The 17,980-nt window shown below is 33.9% G+C and overlaps 1 protein-coding gene across 14 annotated transcripts in view; it reads right to left on the bottom strand.

The window, feature by feature from the left end:
• Positions 1 to 17,980, bottom strand: part of LOC132748391 (agrin-like) — a 232,091-nt gene that overhangs the window by 10,706 nt on the left and 203,405 nt on the right. For 10 of the 14 annotated variants that reach the window (XM_060737983.1, XM_060737982.1, XM_060737977.1 and 7 more), the window contains 9 exons: positions 13,104 to 13,268; positions 12,074 to 12,220; positions 11,087 to 11,113; positions 5,719 to 5,949; positions 4,637 to 4,786; positions 3,498 to 3,620; positions 1,710 to 1,865; positions 1,143 to 1,344; positions 235 to 447 (listed from right to left, as the gene is read on the bottom strand). In XM_060737983.1, the coding sequence (XP_060593966.1) occupies positions 235 to 447; positions 1,143 to 1,344; positions 1,710 to 1,865; positions 3,498 to 3,620; positions 4,637 to 4,786; positions 5,719 to 5,949; positions 11,087 to 11,113; positions 12,074 to 12,220; positions 13,104 to 13,268 (1,414 nt within the window). The remainder of the gene's footprint in view (positions 1 to 234; positions 448 to 1,142; positions 1,345 to 1,709; positions 1,866 to 3,497; positions 3,621 to 4,636; positions 4,787 to 5,718; positions 5,950 to 11,086; positions 11,114 to 12,073; positions 12,221 to 13,103; positions 13,269 to 17,980) is intronic. The other 4 variants (XM_060737979.1, XM_060737980.1, XM_060737989.1 and 1 more) reach the window with 4 other exon arrangements.

Below are 17,980 nucleotides of genomic sequence, written 5' to 3'. Positions count from 1 at the left end.
GTTTGAAAGCATCTATACTTTTTAAAGATTGTTTAAACAGATTGTTTAAAACTTGCACTATTTGATTGTTTGGTTCGATCATAATGCTGATTTTAATACTTTTTGGTCATGATATCTAAACACAACCCCAGGCTTTCCTGGATAACTAACCAGTAATTACCAATTTTTCAACAAGTAACTAACATCTTATCACACTTGATTTCTTTTTAAACTTGTAAACCATTATTAACTTACAAGCTGAGATTTTGTGGTAAATATCCTAGATACAGTCTACCGGACAGGTCTAGGTAATGTTCCGTTGCTATGGTGATAGCTACAACAGGTTCCATATTGTCCACTATCAGCATTGCCTTCTGACCCATCTTCTTGGCTATGACTTGATGGACCTTGTGTTTGGAGATTTCATACGGATGACGAATTTGTTTTGGCCCATTCCCTGTATCATACCTAAATGTATAAAGATAAATAAATTTACTTACATGAATTTATATAAATTTACATGAGAATTTAATTCAAAATGTACCTGACACGGAAATTCAATTTGCTTTATTTATTTGGAAGATTTTAATATTCATGAAAAAACCATTTGGATATATGAAAAGCTTGCTACTTAAGTCATTATGGTAAAAAGCAGAACATCAAATTTTGTACTTCAAAGTTTTTACAAAAATGATAAATTACATAATAAAATTCAATAAATTTACATATAAGTTATTAAGTGATGGCCCCTAAGACACCAATCTGCACATGATGTCAGACACTAAGTAGGCTTGATTTACAATCCCCAACTTTTCTCAAGAAAGCTGAATACATTCACACATAATAGAATTCAATGTTTCTGAAGGTTTTCAAACCCATAGCAGAAATGGGCCAATGGGCAAACTTTTTGAAATCAGCTTCCTTAAAAACTCTTGTTGCTAAATCTTGAACACAATAATCTCAACCTAGCAGCTAAGCACTGAACGTGCAAAAATTAACAACTCGGCATTAAATGCTCAAAATAATAACTCAGTTGTTCAGCATTGAATGTAAGTAGCAGCTGAGCATTGAAAACACAAAAATAATAACTTGGCAACTTAAAGCATTAAATGAATAATAACTCAGCCGATTATATAAGCTATAAACTGGCAAAATAACCTTACCTGAACTCTATATATCCTCCGCTTATTGCTATAGATATAAACTGTCCAGTACCGTCTTCATTTTGAGAGCTAAACAATAAAATACCATCTCGGTTGAAGGATTGGAAAGCAATATCAAGATAGAAATCTTCAGTGATATTGCCCAGTGGTTGTAACGTGAGATATGAAGAACCCGAAAATGATGGTTTTGAAAATGATGTTCCTGAAACAGAAATATTTTTTAACCAATTATCAAATAAATCTTTAATCTGAATACATATTGCAATATATTTTTCAACTGGGTCTGGTTGAATCAACTTTTACATGCAAATAAAATTGTCTTGTAATTATAAATAATTTCTAAAATGTCATGCACTTAAGCCATTTCAAGTCTACTTCTTTAAGTTAATATTTAAATAAAACATTTCTGAGAATAAAAAAAATGGTACAATTTTTGAAATACAAATTTTGATTCTGATCCTTAAATCTTTGTGAACAAGGGCTCAGGTCAGGGTTTTAACATTACGTTAACATAAGCCCCTAGTGGTATTTAAAAAGCTGAGGAAAAATTAAATTCTAGTAACTTACTTTTGTTACAAATGTTTCCAGTCCTGCCAAGTTTACATAAGCATCGGAATCCTATGTTGTCATCTAGTTTACAGACACCTTGGTGTAAACAAGGGCTTAATGTGCATGTGTTCATCTCATCTGGAATAACTTCATTTGTACTTTCCTGAATCACTTCTGATAAGCAAAATAACAATTTTAATGCATAATGAAAAACATACTGTTTAAACAAAATTGTGGTTAATTTGAACCAGTCTCTGAAGTCGGCATCTTCGATTGACCGGTACTGGAGCATGTCAGGATGTTCGATGATCCCAGTATAAGAATCATACCCACTATCACTGGGTTAAGAGGCAGACACCTAACCAACTTGGTCTCCATTCACCAAACCCACTAGGTCCCCATTTCCCTTAGATAGTACTTTCTACTTTCTTATATGAGTCATATTAGTCATATTTACTTAACCCTTTCGCTGCCAGAGGGTTATTGTTTTATTGTTCACCTATTTGCCAGAGGATTTTCTAAGAAATTAAATGTTATTAATTAATATAATTATTATTATTTGTTATATGTGATATAATAACTATATATGTTTCCAAATCTGTTAGTATAATAATAATTATTGTCGATGGTATAATTTTCTTTATATTTATTATTATTTTTATTATTATTATTATTAATTTATTATTATTACTATTATTATTATAGAAACGGCTTAAGCCGTCCATATGGCAAATACGCCGAAAATAACAGGGACGGCTTAAGCCGTCCCTATGGCAGTGAAAGGGTTAAAACACCATATAAAATATATATTTCTGAATGAGAGAATATTCTACTTAATTGACTCCAAATTGAGCCAAAAGACAGGAGATTTTTATTTCCCATTTGTGCACCAGTGTCCAATCCATGTAGGATAAGACTCAAACTCTTGTGTGCAAATTTAATTTCAGATCATTTGCTCTCTTTGTGTTTCCAGTATAATAATTTTTATTGTGCAAAAGAAGCAAAAGTGAAGTGTTTTAACACATTTAAAACAAATTAGACAAAGAATCTCCGAGGTTTTCAATTAAAATATGTGGCAATTTCTCTATTATCTTGTGCATACTCCTGAATTGAATTTAGGCTTTTTGACCTTTAGTTGTAAGTTTTCACTTCAACATATTTATCATGTAACTTTAACTTGAACACAAACTAATTGAGCCGTGTCACGACAAAACCAACATAGTGGGTTGGCGACCAGCATGGATCCAGACCAGCCTGCGCATCCGCGCAGTCTGATCAGGATCCATGCTGTTCGCTATCAGTTAATCTACTTGTAATAGAGTTGGTAAGCGAACAGCATGGATCCTGATCAGACTGCGCGGATGCGCTGGCTGGTCTGGATCCATGCTGGTCGCAAACGCACTATGTTAGTTTTGTCGTGACGCGGCTCAATTAGTATTTGGACACACCCTTTCGTCATCAATATTAAACTTACATGAACACAAACATTTTCACACAATATTTCATTTTAACACAAACTTGTGTGACTAATATAGCATTTAAATACAATACTTATCAATAAAACACTGTTTTTATCACAAACTTGTACTTTAATAAAATACTTACTTGAATTCTTAAACACAACATTATGTGAACAATAACTCATTGGAACACCTGGTACTTACTAAAATAAACACTGTATATTTTTTTAACATAAACTTGTGTGAAAAATAACTCATTTCAACACCTGATACTTTACTTGAACATTTAGTATTTTTTAACACAAACTTATGTGAACAATAACTTGTTTGAACACCTGATACTTACTTGAACATTGAGTATTTTCGTAGGTTGGTATGTAACCATCATTACATTGACAGAGAGCAAGGTAACAATGACTATTAGGTATAAAACAATAGCTGTCCTCCAAACACAGGTCTCCTATCCTACCTGAAAAACAATTTGTGAGAATATAGAAAATATTAGACTGTCTAGAATCTATTTACTATATAAGGAAGCTATTTTCCACCATGGTGGCATGGATGAGTGGTTAATGCGCCAGACTAGTAATCTAAGAATTGCTGGCCGCATAGGTTCAAACCCTGTCAGGCCGGGCAAGCTCTTGTTTCCTTCAGCAAGAAACTTTACATTGATTGCTTAGTACTGGTTGGTTCCAGTCACATATTTGAGAGTGTTTTATTAAGCTAAAATAGCTTCCAACACAACTGAACTAAAATAAATTTATATAAAACTTTAACTTACCATTCATCTAGAGATAAATATACATTTATTGTAGCTAATCCTTATGAATTGCATAACAGTGAGTGAATAATTAAGACAGTAAGACAAACTTTATTTATAGTCGGTTATGGTTAACAGTACAAAACATAAGCTTTAAGCTTGTATCCGACATGAACAAAATATAGAAAATAATAATAAGAAACAAAGAAACAAAAACAAACAGACACCATAAGATAATAATACATACAATTAATTTATATAGTCATTGTAATGAGTCATTGAAACTGATAATTAGAGTAATGTCACCATTAGTTTCTATTTTGGCATTTCTGTCGGGTTTAAAGTGACACAGACATTAATATAATAAGGTCATTTGGAGTCTTTCAGCTTTACTGGTTGGAGAAGTCCTCATGTGCATTTAATATTTCTGGCACCAACAGTCACCTCAGGTGAATTAACTAACAACCTTTTGCTGTAACCTCACATGAAAGACTTCAAAGTCCCTGGCAGATTCGAACCCACAGCTGTGAAAGGCTAGTGGTTAAAATAAGCTGACAAAATAGATAACTAGCTGGTTTGATTTCAGGCAGGCAATGCAGAACATTCTTTATTATTGAGATATTATCTTAGTCTCTTATATCATGAAATCTCAAAACATTTTTTTTCTCTAATTATTTCAAGGTTAAAATCTTTATATTATTGTAATTTATTTCATCAATACATACCATATTTATGAAAGTCCACTGTATAAATGGGTGGTCCTACTGTTGGGTCTAATTTTTTTGGTGTCATGTAGTTACTGGCCTGGATGTGTCTGGTCGTCTTGCGTGACCTCGGAGTGTACGGCACATCTGTAGGACCAAGGGTGAGAACATCTGGATAAATACAGGTATTATGTTACACATTCAATAAAACTCCTTATTGACTATTCAGCCAGTTGATATAATTTGATATTGCCCCCATAAAAGTATGAAAAAATAAGATAGGAAATATCACATCATATCTAATGGCTAAAGAGTCAATGACACTGCAATATCAGCCGGCCATTATACTGCACAGGGTCATTTATCAGAACAGATGGAAAAGTTATCCATGTTTGTTTGATTAAGCAACTTTGAAAACACACCATATTGGACCAAGTTTGGTTAAGATGCCAAGAAAAGTTCACTAAATGGTCTTCAATCCCTGTGTAGCTTGTAGGTATGTTTGGCTTTATGGTGCAACAACACAGTTTAGGTCATATGGTGCAAATACAGGAAACTCTGGTGTTACAACCTTCAAAGCAACACCAGGGATCAAAACCATCCATCTGCTGTTGCTAAGAGATGCATAGACTAGATATGTAGACCCTTTTAGTCGCCTCTAATAATCAAACAGGGATAAAAGAGTGACTGCAATTCTGATGCTTAAATCAATGAAGAAAACACCTCAGCCACAAGGGGAGTAACTTAGGAGGTCCAAGCAAATCTTCATCAAAATCAATATTTGCAGGTAATGATAAGATGCGTACTATGTACATAAAATAAGTGAAAATCCCTTCACTGGTACATCATGACATTAAAAGTTCTTAGAATTTATCTATTTCTAGCTTGTGAATATTGCCTCTAGAAACCTTTCCAAGTCTACAACTCATAACAGCAATTTTGCATAACATTTAGGCCATAATTTTATCTGAACAACATTGAACACAAATATAAAATGGAAAACTGTCGTATTTGCCACCAAACCCCACCCAGCCCCCCCCCCCCCCTCCCAAAAAAAAGCAATACAACAATTTTCCTCCAGACCTTTGTTATAATAGCAGTACCTCTACATGGGCCATTGTAAGCAATTTTGATGTCCTGCTGTCTTTTACAGGCCTCTTTCTTCAGGCTACATTCACTTAAGTAGGTCAGGCCATTAGTAGCACACATATAACCAGTGGTCGGGAAATCATACTCCGGGCAGTGAAAGTCACAGAAGCATTGTGGGATTTTGTATTGGTCAGAACAAGTGGCACCATAGTAACATATGAGATCCCCACATGACTTTGTTTGTCCTGAATTGTAGAAAAAAAAGACACTCACTGAAGACCATTGACGCCTAAATCCTCATTTCCTAATTGTAAAAGAAAAACACTATTGAAGACCATTGAAACCTAAATCTTCATGTCCTATTTGTAAAAGAAAAACACTATTGAAGACCATTGAAACCTAAATCTTCATGTCCTAATTGTAAAAGAAAACACTACTGCCTAAATCTAAATCTTCATGTCCTAATTGTAAAAGAAAACACTACTAAAGACCATTGAAGCCTAAATCTTCATGTCCTAATTGTAAAAGAAAACACTACTGAAGACCATTGAAGCCTAAATCTTCATGTCCTAATTGTAAAAGAAAACACTACTGAAGACCATTGAAGCCTAAATCTTCATGTCCTAATTGTAAAAGAAAACACTACTGCCTAAATCTTCATGCCCTATTTGTAAAGAAAACACTACTGCCTAAATCTTCATGTCCTATTTGTAAAATAAAACACTACTGCCTAAATCTTCATGTCCTGTTGTAAAAGAATACACTACTGCCTAAATCTTCATGTCCTATTTGTAACACTACTAAAGACCATTGAAATATAAATCCTCCTATCCTACACAACTAAAGACTATTGAAGCCTTAATCCTCATGTCCTAATTGTAAAACAAAACACTACTTAAGACCATTGAAGCCTAACTCCTCATGTCCTTTATTGTAAAATTAGACTTTCCATTCTAAGTAACTTTATCATGAATTGCTAAAGAATAAATTTACCCTTTATCATACCGTAAATCAGAATATCTACATTATGTACCTTATCTGTCACAAACTGTTAAAAAAAAACACAACTGCAATATCTTGTCTACTTTTACCTTCAGATAACAAAACCTATCTTGTGAAATTTCTTCGCCTGTCTTGAATTGGAAATGACAGAACTATAGAGATCAAAGCCTACTTTCCCCTTCCCCTTAATATACGGAATTTGTTTTAGAGATTTGGAACAGTAAATTAATTAATTGTTTTAGGGGTTTCAATATCAACATTTAACAGTATAAAGCGAAAGCATGATCTAAATATGCAGGCTAGCCTAACTCTTCAATGGTGGCAAAGGCTCATCAAACAGACTCAATCAAAACGAGCCTGCAATGTTTTCAATTTTGCCGTGTTGGGCTTTGATCTTTAGGGATTCCGTTTTTTTTCCCTATTTAATCAATTTCAGTTCTAGCAGGTTAAGGTTGACTTATCATAAAATCTTTGTCTCAATTTAACTTGGTCCTAAATTGTAACATAAAGCACTTTTATAATCTAGTTGTTTCTTGCCCTAGTCATACAACAGTAACATTGTCTTTACATTACTACTACTGCTATTCCAATTCTATTCCTTGTATGCCTTACACAAATTTATCCCAGGTTCGATGCCCTACTAAATGCCTTTTCTGTGTTTCTGTGTAGCTGGGCTTTGTTTATGGGCCATTGATTTGAAATAAGCACAGTAACTTTAACCACTAAGCCCCATGAGAGGCTCCTAATAGTATTTTGTTTTAATACTCACCTGGTTAACAAAAGAGAGAAAATTATAATTTACACTTAAAATCTACTTTATTTTAAACATTACAAACAAAACTATCTTCTTCAGAAATTAAGTTTCTTTACAAATACAATGTACTAACTGGTAATAAAAATCTTTAGAATTAGTAGACACTGTTTTAAATCAATGCCTTTCTCAGATTTGATATTTAAATAATATTTCTGACTCCTTAAAGATTTATAAAAAGAGTTACAACTGGTATTTTATTGAACCAAAAAAAAAGGATAAATAAAATGAAATAGCTTATAAATAAATGAGTAAGCTTCAAAAAGAAAGTACAGCTGGTGGCACACACAAAACTGAATATATCAACTGGCTCATACAAGACATTGAGTATTATTATATACCAGTCAGATTGCTATAGTCTCATTTACTAAGTCAATAATTTCTGTATTGAACTGAGTTAGTTTTGACTGAATAAAACAATAATTTCTGTCAACAAATCAGACAGATTGCTGGAGTTTGACTGTAAAAGTCAGTTATTTCTGTATTAAAAATCAGTCAGTTTGCTATATTTTAACTTTAAAAAGTCAATTATTTCTGTCTTAAAGGAGCTTCACTGAGGTACAAAAACCTATAAACATATAATTTGAATTTCTTACAAAGATCAGCTGCAGAGAGATATCCAAAAGATAATTAAGAAATGAAAATCATATTATTCCTCAATTGAGCGAATTTCAATTTAGGGTCAATTTTCAACAATTAGAATAATCATTCTGGAAAAAAGGGAGAAAATGATCTGAAATTTTGCATACATATTATTGGTCTAGACGGACATCAAATGGAATATAAAATTTGAAATATTATTTTCGGTCCCGTCATGTCATAAAACCTAAGTAGAATCCCTTTAAAATCTGTCTGATAACTATTGATTAAGTCAATAATTTCTGTCATAAAATCAGTACTAGACTAAATATAGTTTGACTGAAGTCAATAATTTCTATTATAAAATCATTTCAGATTTAGCTCAATTTTGACAGATTTAGTCAATCATTTCTGTCTTTAAATCAGTAGGATTGCTATAAATTGACTGATTATGTCAATTATTAATATTTCTGTCCTAAAATAACTATAATTACTATAATTTGAACAATTAAGCCAATGGTATCTATCACAGAAAATGCACTACCGCACTAACACTAATTTCTAAATAAAGAGGAAGAATTTCAGGCGCAGTTTGGGAAAATCTAATGCACTCAGGGCACTCAACTAAACTTGATTTGAATAGAGTCTACAGCAAGGAGAAATGCTATATTATTTACAAACAACAACTAAGAACAAACAAAGTTTATATTCTCATTGTTACTTGGTGCCAATATAAGTTTGGATGTGACAAAAAAAAAAAACAACGACAAACAAACACACATACATACACTAACAAATGAGCTGCAGTCAGTATTTGCCTTTAAACCCCCCTTAAAATATCTTAAAATGGACTTGTCCAACTTTCAATCTGGACAAAACCATTCATTTTTTTCGGGTAAATTTTAAAATTATGTGTATTGGTACTGACTGAACTAGAACTGCCACTATCATGGCGAATACCCCCGCATACCACTTTGTCAGAATCAACAGTGGCCATTTAGAGCTCAAGGACAACCTCCCTGCCAAATCTGAGGTTACTAAGCCAGTGCATTGCTAAGTTATGTATTCTACATGCTTCAAATGTGAAAATGTCAAAATCAATACATTGCGGACAGGACATTCTTTAGCAATTGAGAAGAAAAGCTTTTTTTTGTCAAGGTCCCTGTGACCTTGACCTTTGACCCAGTGACCTCAAAATCAATAGGGGTCACCTTATAGTCATGATCAACATCCATGCCAAATATGAAGACTGTGGGTCAAAGGAATCTTAAGTTAATGGGTGGACAAACTTTTTGAAGTCAAAGTCCCTATGACCTTGACCTTTGACCCAGTGACCTCAAAATCAAAAGGGGTCATCTACTAATCATGATCAACATCCATGCCAAATATGAAGACTGTGGGTCAAAGGAATCTAAAGTTATTGGGCAGACAAACTTTTTGAAGTCAAAGTCTCTGTGACCTTGACCTTTGACCTGGTGACCTCAAAATCAATAGGGGTCATCTACTAATCATGACTAACCTCCATTCCAAATATGAAGACTGTGGGTCAAAGGAATCTTAAGTTATTGGGCAGACAAGCTTTTTGAAGTCAAGGCCCCTGTGACCTTGACCTTTGACCTGGTGACCTCAAAATCAATAGGGGTCATCTACTAATCATGACTAACCTCCATGCCAAATATGAAGACTGTGGGTCAAAGGAATCTTAAGTTATAGGGCGGACAAGCTTTTTGAAGTCAAGGCCCCTGTGACCTTGACCTTTGACCTGATGACCTCAAAGTCAATAGGGGTCATCTACTAATCATGACTAACCTCCATGCCAAATATGAAGACTGTGGGTCAAAGGAATCTTAGGTTATTGGGCGGACAAGCTTTTTTGAAGTCAAGGCCCCTGTGACCTTGACCTTTGACCTGGTGACCTCAAAGTCAATAGGGGTCATCTACTAATCATGACTAGCCTCCATGCCAAATATGAAGACTGTGGGTCAAAGGAATCTTAAGTTATTGGGCAGACAAGCTTTTTGAATTCAAGGCCCCTGTGACCTTGACCTTTGACCTGGTGACCTCAAAATCAATAGGGGTCATCTACTAATCATGACTTACCTCCATGCTAAATATGAAGACTGTGGGTCAAAGGAATCTTAAGTTAATGGATGGACAAGCTTTTTGAAGTCAAGGCCCCTGTGACCTTGACCTTTGACCTAGTGACCTCAAAATCAATAGGGGTCATCTACTAATCATGACTAACCTCCATGCCAAATATGAAGACTAAGGGTCAAAGGAATCTTAAGTTATTGGGCGGACAAGAAAAAACCAACAGACAGCCGGACGGACGGACAAGCTGATTCCAGTATATCCCCCTTACAACTTTGTTGTGCGGGGGTATAATTAGTCAACAGTAAAGACTATGATCAAATGGTGCAGATGTGCCGGATGAGCTTTGGTTTGCATTGCTTGCATGGTCAGAATCTGTTGCCCACAGCAGGCTAAAGGTAATTAAAACTAGGAAAAACTGGAACTATCCTTTATCTTTTTTGGGGGGATAGCAAGATAAAAAAAAAAACTAAAGTTGGTCTGCCAAGAGTATAGAGGCTTGGTTAGACTGCAAGGATATACAGGCTGGCTTAGCTCTGGCTCTTTTCCAGCACGGTGGAAGGAATTATTACTATATTTGATTTGCCTTGCTTCAAATCTGGAACAGTCCTATCAAAGTTCAAGGATTTCAATAACAAAATACAGAAGTGCAGGCTGGCCTGGCTCAATATTATTTATGGCAATTTCCAAGACTAACCACTAACATATGAAACAGGTAAAGAGTACATTTGTTTTGTTTAAGATAATGGAACACATTTTATACAGGGGTGGATAGGATATCTCATAATATATAATAAAGATATTAACATATCATATAATATAGATGATATAAAATAAATAAGGTAAAAACTTTGTACAAGTAAAAACAAAAAAATATAAACACATCAAAACACTCTTACCACCGTCATAAAACTCCGGCACACGGGCTACAAAAATGTAGACACTTACTTATAAATGTTTCAGTGTATTCAAGTTATCTGAGTTTCACCACAAGATTATGTTGGATTTTAAAAAAAAATCGTATCAGTCAAAATTATCACTCCTAAAGGAATGTCTTAGAATATGCAAACATTTCTTAAATTGACTCGTCCTTCTTCCATTTCTGACACTGTTTTTCATCAATATTGGGGATATCACTATGAAAAGTAAAAGTGACTCAGCCATCAGTATACAACTTCAGGTCTGGCTCAATATTGGTGACAAAGATAAATCACTCTCTATTCCAGCTAGTTAAGGCCATCTTGAGAAACAGTGATATATAACTTTTTCATCATAAACAATAGACAACATAATTATTTTCTCATTAAGAATTTCTATGTGGATCTACTGGGTTCAGCACATTAAGAGGTGCATTATGTTCCTCTGAACTATGATAGATGTAGTCTGTGTAATTGTCAAGATTAAAGTTTTGTGACAAACAGACGGACAAACAAATGAACTGAAAAGGATAACAATATTGCCTCCCTGTCCTATTGATTCGGAGGCCTGAAAGCTTTGAGCCAAAAAAATGCTTAATCAAAATTTGATATCATCAAGACCTTACATCCATAAGTTCAATTATATTTGAGTATTTATGAAACAAATGTAGAAAAGTTAACACAAGAAGCCTCCCAAACCAGTCTGAATATGATTCAATGCAGACATGTTTATCGATCCTGACATTAATCTGCAAATGTTTCTAAATAAAAAAATTTACCATTTCGTGTTTAAATGTTCAACTAAGTCAAACCAAGCCTTCAACATTTTTACTTTTGTTGCTTTAGATGTCATTTTGGGAATCCATTTTTCTCTACTTGTTCGTTTTTCTCTATTTCTTCACAAATAGGCATGTTTCATTAATTATCCCAAAGAATAAAGAATCAAGCCAAAGGAAATATTATACTCACCTCCCTCACAACCCATTGAGCCAGCTGGCCTTCCAGTGCTTATACATCTTCCACACTTATGACCATCATACCCACTTTTACAAAGACATCGGCCAGTATTTTGTTGACAGTCCTTCCTACTCGCTCCAATGGGATCACAAAGACATTCTGCAGGAAAAGAAAAATAAAATATACATTGTTCCAATTTATCCTCATAATAATTGGGTTTTAAAATATGTTTTGCAAGTCATTATCATAGGGTTTCAAGAAATTAAAAAAAACAAACACTTAAGACATCAATTGTTTTGAATGGCCATTTCAAACATTTTTTAGAATGATGAGAATAAGAATTACATTATAACAGTGTTTAAAATTTGGCCGAAATTTCTTAACTTTATTGAAACTAATCTAATCCCTACTGTATTTTTATTCTCAAAATGGTGCATTTCAATATACCAAATATGTATACGTCACAATGCTTAAGAGAAGAGAAAGATAATGTACTTTACAGTTTAGCATTTAGACATAGTCTTATAGGGGAGTCCGTCTTATGGCTGAGTGAATGCAGTCATTCTACTCATTCAAACCTGCTTAACTTGTGCAAAGAATTTGTTTCTAGTTTATACAAATTTATTCCGTTCAATGTGTTGGAAGCTATAAGCTTATTGAAACACTCTGGAATCTGTACCTCGAACCAGAACCAGTACCAAACAAGGAGTGATGTTTCTTGCTCACAGAAACAATCAGGCTAGCCCCTGATGGGATTTGAACTTGGCAATCCTTAGACTACTAGTCCAACACATTAACAATGTGGCCATGCCGCCACTCTCAGCCAGCATTCAATCTGTTCAAAGTTTAAGGGATTTCAATATTGAAAATTTAGTACAAAATACTTGAGCTCTTGACAGTAAATATAATTAAGAATCTGGTCAGACATGCCTCGCAGCCAGCCTGCCTCTATACAGCAGGTTTAAAGGGTTTATATTATATTCATATTTATAATTGTATCTTAAATTTTATAGGGCAAAACATGCCAAGTAAAATTACCTACCCATGCAACCTGATTTGCCGTCTTCATGGATCAGGGCCAGGCCCCAATAGCCGGGCTCACACCTATCACATTTTGGACCTCCTACATTTGGCTTACAGGTACAATTCTTATTCACCGGGTGACATGTCGTACTTAAAGATCCCATCGGGTTACACTGGCATTGATCTAATAAGAAGAAAAGGAATGAAAAAAATGTTAAAAGGTAAAAGATGACTATAAATATTTAATAAATGTTTTTCTAAAATCAAAGTGATATAAATTTACCAATTGTTTCAAAGTCACAAAGTCAATACATCAAACTTGTATGAAATGACAGTCAGATCAGATAAAAATATCTATAAGGCTGTAGGGTTCTATAACTTAAAAAAGATCTATATTTAGAACATTTATTCTCTTGTCGTTATTCAGAATATTTTCTATAAAAAAAAATATTTTCAAGAGATATGTCACAGAGCAAAAAAAGAAAAAATGCAGCCTAACTGGTATTTGAACAGTTGGAACCATTGGAATATTATTCCAGGGCTCTTACAACTGAGCTACCTGGCTGTTTTTACCTTTTTCTTATCATGATTTAAGTTCTATACTGTGACATATTCCCCCCCACTATATTGAATCTCCTCAAAATCCATACAGGTCAGAGAAAATTGTTAATTGACTCTGGGGCTTATATATATACATCATAGCTCCAGAATGTGTACCAAATGGCACATGGTGAAGAAAAATGAGCGGCCTGCCCGAGACTTGAACCTGCAACCCTTGAATTCCGTTCAGCAGCTCTATCCAGTAAGCTAACGAACCACTTACACATTTTCTCCCCTAATTAGTGAACAGTTCTATACAAAGACTAACTGTATTAAGATCATATCCTTAAAAATACTGAAACTCCAAAAAAGCAATTTGTCACCATATGTTCAGAATAATGGTTCTTACGCTGTTTCTTCAATTTTGACATATCGTGCTTAATTAACATGATATCAACATGCTTTTCAGATTAGTTCTGATTCTTTAAAGGCTTTGTGTTAAGCCTTATGTTTTCTTTTTTTTAAAATTTGTTACAAACACTAATCTCTTGCATTATATGCACCAATATTGTCAAAAAAACAACAGCATTGGCTTTTAGCGTAAACTATACTATATATATTGACAATATAATCATAACACATTTAATTTAATTGTTTGACCTTCAAAAGGTAAATTCATCACAAGTAACAGGATGTACATTTATGGTTAATATTACAGAAATATGTTGTTTGACCTTCAAAAGTTAAGAAAAAATAACCAAACAAACAAATATTGAAAAAAAAACAACAACTATTTTACATGCAGCAAAATAAACATATTATAAACAAAGGCATTCCATTCATTCAGTTTTGTACCACATATCATTCAAGCTCATATCTATATGAGACGATGCAACTGAGGCATGCACAACATAAAAACTAAAACACCAGTAAAAAACAACACTAAAATCAAACACAGCTACTGGGAGATGGGTGGGGTAAAGGGTGCAACAACAGTGTTACTATTGTATGGCATGCAGGTTACCAACTGCACAGTGTTATTCAGCTTGTTATATTCATCGGATATGTCATGAAACGAAATAATGAAATTTATCATGTAAAAAGGTCTTCCGAATAATTTGTAAATAAAACAAAAGTCATGACAAAAATAGCAATATTGTTTTCATATGAAAATTGAGACCTTAATTTTTTAATGATACAATTCTTTTTGTTAATAAAGAACTCTTATTATATCACATAATTTTAATTAAATATCGGCATATGGTTATTATTCAAAATTAAAGGCAAATATATAGTAAAAGAAGCAATTTTTGCTAACTTCTGCTGTGGACTTGTAGCATATTATTGTGAGAAATAAAACTTTTAAGAGCTCCTGACCATCATTATTACAAATTGTAAAAGGTTTTTAATATAAATTTGTATGAACATTTTTATTTTACTCTACATTTACTAAAAGCTGATGAACTGATTAATAAAATAAGGTAAAAATCACACTTGTCTGGTTTTTATGTGTCAGTTTCAAAACATTTTTGGTCACATTCACATCTCGGTGGTTGGCCAATTTATCCGGCTTCACTGGATAACAAGCCAGTATTAAACTACCAATTTCTCCCCAAGTGTCACCAACTACTAATCTCAAATAGTTTCTGAATCGGTAATAAGAGACAAATGACCATTTGGACTTGATCTCTTAGATAAATTTTCACATATATATGAGCTGCGTCACGGCAAAACCAACATAATGGGTTTGCAACCAGCATGGATCCAGACCAGTCTGCGTATCCGCGCAGTCTGATCAGGATCCATGCTGTTAGCTGTCAGTTTCCCTACTTGTAATAGGGTTTGTAAGTGAACAGCATGGATCCTGATCAGACTGATGCGCAGGCTGGTCTGGATCCATGCTGGTCGCAAACCCATTATGTTGGTTTTGCCGTGACGCGGCTCATATTTTGCCTTGCCCGCCCAAGGATCAAACCAGTGACCCCTGGATTACTTAGCGGGCAGACAATAGTATTGATATCAAACTTCAGCACTGAAGGTTTCATGGTATATTTGGCACATAGGACAAATAAGTACTCAAATTTCTCTATTTTCTCTTAAACAAGCTGTGTAAATTGTTCATTGATGTTGGATTAATAAATTGTTAACTGTGTTGTTTAATTTGTTGTCCATAAATTTCAATTACCCAAAGGTGTGTGTGTTCTATTTAATCTAATAAGGTGGTCCGTCCTAAGTTTAATAAGGGTCCATCTGCACTTTCAGGCACTGAAGAGTACTGACATATTTCATTTTGCCTTAGTTTTTACAATGATACAATGATAAATACAGGCCAATGGCTGGATCAATATACACTCGTAGAGATAACAAAAAAAACCTTATAGACAATATATTGTACAACTTGATAATCACTTCTGATATTGGTGATATTCATCATACTTGTCAAAAGTATATGAAAGATTAACTGTTGTAATTTGGTGAGGGGAGCAAAATTACTCATTGCCTTCAATGTAGAATCAGTAATTTCTGGTCTTGAAGTTCCAGTTTCATGGGGATATTTTTGATTAGGTTTAAAACATAATTCTCTTTTGGCCATTATGACGTCCTCCTATTTAGCAAGTTACGCCAGTGCAGTGGATGAATACTTCAGGTGGCCTTAGTGCATTACCACAGAGTACGGATTCATGATGGCACTCAAACCTTTCCGGACTGGAACTAAAATTTAATATCCTTAACAATCATTATAATGAAATTTGCTGGCACACTTTAAATTTTCTTCTTGATATCCCTTAATTGACATAATGTACAAGTCCATTTAAGAAATTCCGCAATCTGATTGGACAGGTTTTTCAGATGACAGATATCAGCAGCTTTGGCAGGATTCACCCATTGTTTTCTCGTTTAGAGCACACACTTTTTTTGACTTGGGGACAATACGCCTCTTTTCATGGAATGGCACAAAAGTGTCACATTGAAGGTTCCATGACAAAAGCCATATGAACACATTTGCGGAATTTTCTTCATTAAAAATTTTGCCATTTTTGTGTTTAAATGCTGAATTTTGCTTAAGCCAGTGCTAAGGGGCATGGATGGTAGTTTGCACTTGACGGTATATACCGCCCATGAACAGGGTCAATGAAACTGAGCCTGCAACTTTTTCAATTTTGTCATTTTAGACTTTCTTTGGGGATTCTAAATATATTCTCTATTGAAACAAGATAATGTTAAAATATATCATTTACTACACTCTGCTAAAACAACTGCTGAAATAATCATAGAATTATTAAAGAGTTAAATTCATTAAGGGTTAGTTTCGAGTTTGAGTTAAGTTTTAATTTGTCAAATAAAAATCATTTGAGTTAATTTTTAATTTTTCAATTAAAAGTGAATTTTAATGAAGTCAAACTTACTGACTTGATCATATCCTAAAGGAATTTTGTTATATGTAAGCTTTAATATAATTATGTCATTAACTGTTTTCACTATTAATTTTCTGTTTTTGTTTTGTATATTTCAGTTTTTAAAATTATAACAAAAATGTTGATATCAACTAAATGATAGAATTGAAGCTGCATGCCTCCAGATGAGTCAAAATGTTTTAATAAAATCAAACTTGAAAAAAATGTACTAAGATGTAAGTAAAAGTAAAAAGTTTTAAGATTCAAGTAATATTTTACATATTAGGTGCGATTAATGACTGATTTTTTAGTATTTACAACTATATTTCTACTGCCTAACGCAAGAAAATGCTAAAATTATGCATATTTTACAACTTTTTGGTAATTTACGTGCCATTGATAATGTGTAAATTGCTTCCTTTTGGTTACTTAACAATATTACACATTCAAATACATTTTCAAAATCTTCATGAAAATTAGCATGAATCTGGAGGCGTGCTGCTTTCAAACCATCTACATTCAATCATATATCTAGATATTTTGACTGATGTTTTTAATGTTTTAAAATGAAAGTGATTTCAAAGTCTTTGCCACTATTCTTATATGAGCCGTGTCATGACAAAACCAACATAATGGGTTTGCGACCAGCATGTATCCAGACCAGCCTGCGCATCTGCGCAGTCTGATCTGAGGATCCATGCTGTTCGCTATCACTTTCTCTACTTGTTATAGGGATTGTAAGCGAACAGCATGGATCCTGATCAGACTGCGCGGATGCGTAGGCTGGTCTGGATCCATGCTGGTCGCAAAACCATTATGTTGGTTTTGTCATGACGCGGCTCAATATACAGGTTACAGCCAGGCTAGCCTGCACAATTTCATGTAGTCTGTCCAGGCTTAAGACTGTTGGTTATTTTCTTATTCCTGTTCAAGCTCAAATCCCTTAGTATTCAAAGCAGGG

Source organism: Ruditapes philippinarum, unplaced genomic scaffold (assembly GCF_026571515.1).
Source record: "Ruditapes philippinarum isolate M1 unplaced genomic scaffold, ASM2657151v2 ctg1310_1_1_1_1, whole genome shotgun sequence".
NCBI classification, from domain to species: Eukaryota; Metazoa; Mollusca; class Bivalvia; order Venerida; family Veneridae; genus Ruditapes; species Ruditapes philippinarum.
Note: the sequence above shows the minus strand (reverse complement) of the source record. Positions and strands in the feature narration are given on the sequence as shown.